This window comes from Ammodytes marinus (assembly GCF_949987685.1).
Source record: "Ammodytes marinus genome assembly, chromosome: 4".
Taxonomy (NCBI): Eukaryota; Metazoa; Chordata; class Actinopteri; order Uranoscopiformes; family Ammodytidae; genus Ammodytes; species Ammodytes marinus.
In genome coordinates, this window is record NC_137233.1 from 5,762,443 (window position 1) to 5,767,148 (window position 4,706).

A 4,706-nucleotide genomic window follows, 5' to 3' on the forward strand; every position below is an offset into this window, starting at 1 on the left:
ACTCGTAGGCGTCCTCCAATAGGGCGTCTCTTCTGGGAGAGTAGCTGATGGAAGACCAGGTGAGGACGGAGCCGCTGTACGGCCTGAAACCACAACAAAACACACTTTAAAGGGGGTGCCTTTAGCTCAGTTGGTAAGGCGTCCCCCCCATGGGCCTCGGCCAGCAGCAGACCCGGGTTCGATTCCAGCCCGCGGTCGTTCTCTGCATGTCACTCCCCTCTCTGCCCCATTTCAACTCTGTCTCTACACTATCAATAAAGCATAAAAAAAAATGCCAAAAAAATATCTTAAAAAAAAATGTTTAAAAAAAACAAAAAAAACACACTTTATATTTGGAAACGCTGGATTATGAACAAGTGCAAATAATGTGTTAAAGGCTCTGTAAACCTGGTCTAAAATACATGACATCAAAGTTTGGTGTCTCCATAAGCTTTTGAAAAATCAGATTGAACTTTAATGTTCATAAATATTATAAAACTTATAGATGAAAAAACAGTTTTTATTGTCTAGAACGTTTTCCAGGACTGTGTGGGAGTGGCTCATGTATCAAACGGACTCCATAGCAACAGTCACTCAGTCACGGAATTTTTATGGAATGTTTGGGCAGAGAACTGCTGTGATTGGTTCAGAATGCTTTATGTGTCATATGAAGAGAGCATAGACCCGCCTTCTAAAACAGATTTTTTTTAACGGTCATCAAACTAAAATTACAATATATTTTACTATAGATTGCCAAATATGCCTAACTCTTTTCAGGTTTATAACATTCAGATTACTCCCCAAATAACATAGTTAGAAGGATCTAGTGCATTTGAGTTGCCAGGGCCTTTAATACTATGGGATCATTAATAATAATGATAATAATATATAATGAAAGGTGGTTTGTCGTTTTAATCCTAGAATAAGCTTACTGTAAACTGGAATCCAGTTGAAAAAAATTCTACTGGATACACTTAAACTGACTTTTAGGCCAACAATATTTAGCAATATCGTTAGTTTTTCCTAACTGATGCAACATGACCATAGATTATTAAAATAACTAACACACACACACACACACACACACACACACACACACACACACACACACACACACACTTACTCGTAGACACTGCGGGACATGTAGTTAAAGACTTCTCCGTTGCGAAGAGGATAATCCCACACCTGGACGTCTGTCACCTGACCATCAAAACCTGAAAAATCAATCTCAGGCTGCCCTGACCAGACATACTGATCACACACACACACACACACACACACACACACACACACACACACACGCACACACGCACGCGCACACACACACACACACACACACACACACACACACACACACACACACACACACACTCTCATGCGCACAGACACAAACAGGAGATGGATAATATTAGAGTCAATGATGACGATAACCATCACATTCCAACAGGTTGATGAAGTGTTTGTGAGTTGTCACCTCACAAGGCAGAATCTTCCTGATGCTCATATTTGGGCCTTTGAACACTTGGGCAACTTTCTTCACTGTATCCACGGTGACGCAGACTCTGGTCCAGGCTTCCAGTCTCATGTTTGACCAGAACTGTATGTCTGGGCTAAAGTCCAGGGAATCGCACCTTCTGCCAAAGGCCAGTGTGTACGTTCCACTGTAACTGTTATACAGTCTCAGATAGGCCTGGCTGGATGGGCTGAGTGTGAAGATTCTGGGGGCCCCGTTCCCCCTTCCATTATCGGTGAGGTAACGCAGACACACGGACACACCTGCACCGTTCACATGAAGAAGAGTTGAATTAAGAACATGGACATGAACAGTTGTTGGGTTGTGGTGGCAAATTAATAAAAAAAAAGAAAAACGGACCAAAATACCAAATATATAGTGCAGACAGATGTATTTATAGTGCACTCACCTCTGGCAGGAGCTACTGTGGTGTAGGGATGTCTGGTCGTGGTTCTGGGACGTCGGGTCGTTGTTTTGGGGTGTGGACGAGTGGTAGTGGTTGAGGGGGCAAAGATGTAGGGTCTGCCAGTGTATCCATAGTTGCCAGTGTATCCATAGTTTGGGTAGCTGGATGGCCCAGGGTAAGGACTGAGAGAATAATTCGGGGGAAAGAAGGATATTCCTCCTCTGTTATAAGACAGAGTGAACATCTTCCCGGTCAGATTCTGTGCGGGAGATCCTGGAGAAAGAAAGAGGAGGAGATCGGACATAAAAACTTCAAATGAAATCAATAGGCAAAGCAAAGGCGAGATCATTTATATAGAACAATCCAGACACAGAGCAACTTTCAGTGAAAAATGTGTTTTATTTCATTAGAAAATTAAAAAGAAATTGCATTTAAAGCTGGGGTGGAGGATTTGGGGAGAAAATGGCAGTTGGGATAGAGATTGGAATTCAAATACCTCAACCGCTCCACTTGTTCTCTTTGGTCCCTCCCCTATGGTCCCTCCCTGACACGCTCTACACCAACAAAGTCGTGCCAAAGTGAATGGACAGTCCCAACAGCCAATAAGAACAGAGAATCGGAGCCTCGCTCTGATTGGTCAAAGTGTACAGCTCATGTTAACTTTGACCAATCAGAAATCATATACCCCAGCTTTAACACAGGTTATGGGTTATAAGGAAAAACAGAAAACTCTTCAGATTTGTTAAAATATGAATTATAAAGTGTGGGAATCTATCCTAAAGTGTACTTAATCCTAGTGAATCTTAGTAAATTACACATTTGATGCATTATCAGACTAACATGTTAAACAGATTTTACTAACATATTCTAAACCTGTTGTGCAATCTGGATACGTGACAAAAATGAAGTTTGAGCTTTGTCATGTGACTGTAAGGAATTCTCCAACCTCTTCACTGAACCACAGTTATTTCCTGTTTATCACACAAATACACACACTTGTCTTTCTATACTTGCAGGGACACTCGTTCACATAATCACCCTAAACCTAACAATCAAAACTACATGCCTAACCCCAAACTTGAACCATACATCTAATCTAACCTTATAACCAAGTCTTTACCTTCAAATTGTCCCTTGAAGAAGTGAGAGCAGAAATATTCCGACTACAACTGTTAGTTAAATACTAAAATGTGTCTTCCCATTGATAGCAAGACATGGACACGTCTACATACACAGACACACTTTGACTTAGGTCAATTTTGGTGATTTTTCATAGATTTACGTACATATCCTGCAGACTATCGCTTTAACGAGTGACACAAAAAGCAGAATTTTACCAGTTACTAATTGGGGACATGGCTGTTGTCCCCAACTAGTACATTAGTACATTATTGCACCAGACGACCCCAAAAAACGGAATTAAGTGTAGTGTCCCCGAAAGTGACTTATGTAAGAAACACACACACACTCACACATACACACACATACACACACACACACGGAGAGAGAGAGACGCGATAACTGAAAGTCAGTCTATATTAGTTCCTTGGAATAAAAGTGTGAATTAGGTGTGTGTGTGTGTGTGTGTGTGTGTGTGTGTGTGTGTGTGTGTGTGTGTGTGTGTGTGTGTGTGTGTGTTACCTGTTATCCTGGCCCTTGGTGTAGTCGTAGAATGTGTGATGACCAATAATGACATTAAAGCCATCACAATGGGTAGATTAAGCATCTTCATCTTCGTAGCTGACTCGGAGTCTCTGCAATGAAGCGTTCGTCAAAATGTCTGTCTGTCTGTCCGTCTGCCTGTCTGTCTCTCTGTCTGTCTGCCTGTCTGTCTCTCTGTCTGTTTGTGAGTCTATCGGTCTGTCTATCCGTCTATTTATCTGTTTGTGAGTGTCCCTGCCCTTCAGCTCAGCACTTCCTCCTTCCAGCACCTACGCATCATTTCTCTGAACAGCCTCTAACATCCCTTCTATCTATCTATCTATCTATCTATCTATCTATCTATCTATCTATCTATCTATCTATCTATCTATCTATCTATCTATCTATCTATCTATCTATCTATCTATCTATCTATCTATCTATCTATCTATTGTAGTATATTTCTGAGGGGTAGATCATAAAAGGTGTTAGTTTGAGAAATAGAATGAATCTGCTGAGACAGGATGAGTTGAGGTGGATAAAGTATTTTATTAGGATAAAATAACCCAGCGCATGTGTCAGACCAGGCTGGCCATGCCCGGTTAGCCAATTCCATTATTCCAACCTCCTTTCAGTCTGTGTGTGTGTCTCTTTTTAAGCGCTTTCTCTTTAGACCTACCTACTTATTCTTATGGTAAACTAGGATAGATTGAGCTTTTGTCTATCCACTCACAGATTGACAAGATGAGCGCCCAAACCCAATTCTGATTGGCTGGAGACAGCTATTAACTCACCCTACCAACTATGTTCATGTATGGTGTTATGCCTTTAGCTCTGGTCCCTCGGGACTATGCAGGACCATACATTAAGATGTTCCTGGACCATCATGACGTTTGTATAAACACAACTGTGTGTATTGTCAGACTTAGCCCATAAAAGATGCATTCCTACTGCAGGAGGATGTGGCCCCCTTCATGAATCGGGCCTCCAACCTAAACACTCTCAAATTACACACACACACACACCGAGGGAGCTTCTCCTGGCTTTTCCTTAGTTAATTCTGCATGTAATTAAGCAGTCTCCTGATTATCAGTAATCTTAGAATGTGTCATTATTAAATACACTACACTATCTATCTATCTATCTATCTATCTATCTATCTATCTA

At 41.3% G+C, this 4,706-nt stretch overlaps 1 protein-coding gene across 1 annotated transcript in view; it reads right to left on the reverse strand.

The window, feature by feature from the left end:
* Positions 1 to 3,763, reverse strand: part of LOC307249360 (uncharacterized protein) — a 4,143-nt gene extending 380 nt beyond the window's left edge. Inside the window, exons 1-5 of the mRNA XM_080026030.1 lie at positions 3,540 to 3,763; positions 1,902 to 2,171; positions 1,454 to 1,755; positions 1,103 to 1,230; positions 1 to 83 (exon numbers count right to left, since the gene is read on the reverse strand). The exon at positions 1 to 83 is cut by the window's left edge and continues 380 nt beyond it. Coding sequence (XP_079882156.1) covers positions 1 to 83; positions 1,103 to 1,230; positions 1,454 to 1,755; positions 1,902 to 2,171; positions 3,540 to 3,630 — 874 coding nt within the window. The 5' untranslated portion in view covers positions 3,631 to 3,763. The remainder of the gene's footprint in view (positions 84 to 1,102; positions 1,231 to 1,453; positions 1,756 to 1,901; positions 2,172 to 3,539) is intronic.
* Between the last annotated feature and the right edge of the window lie 943 nt (positions 3,764 to 4,706).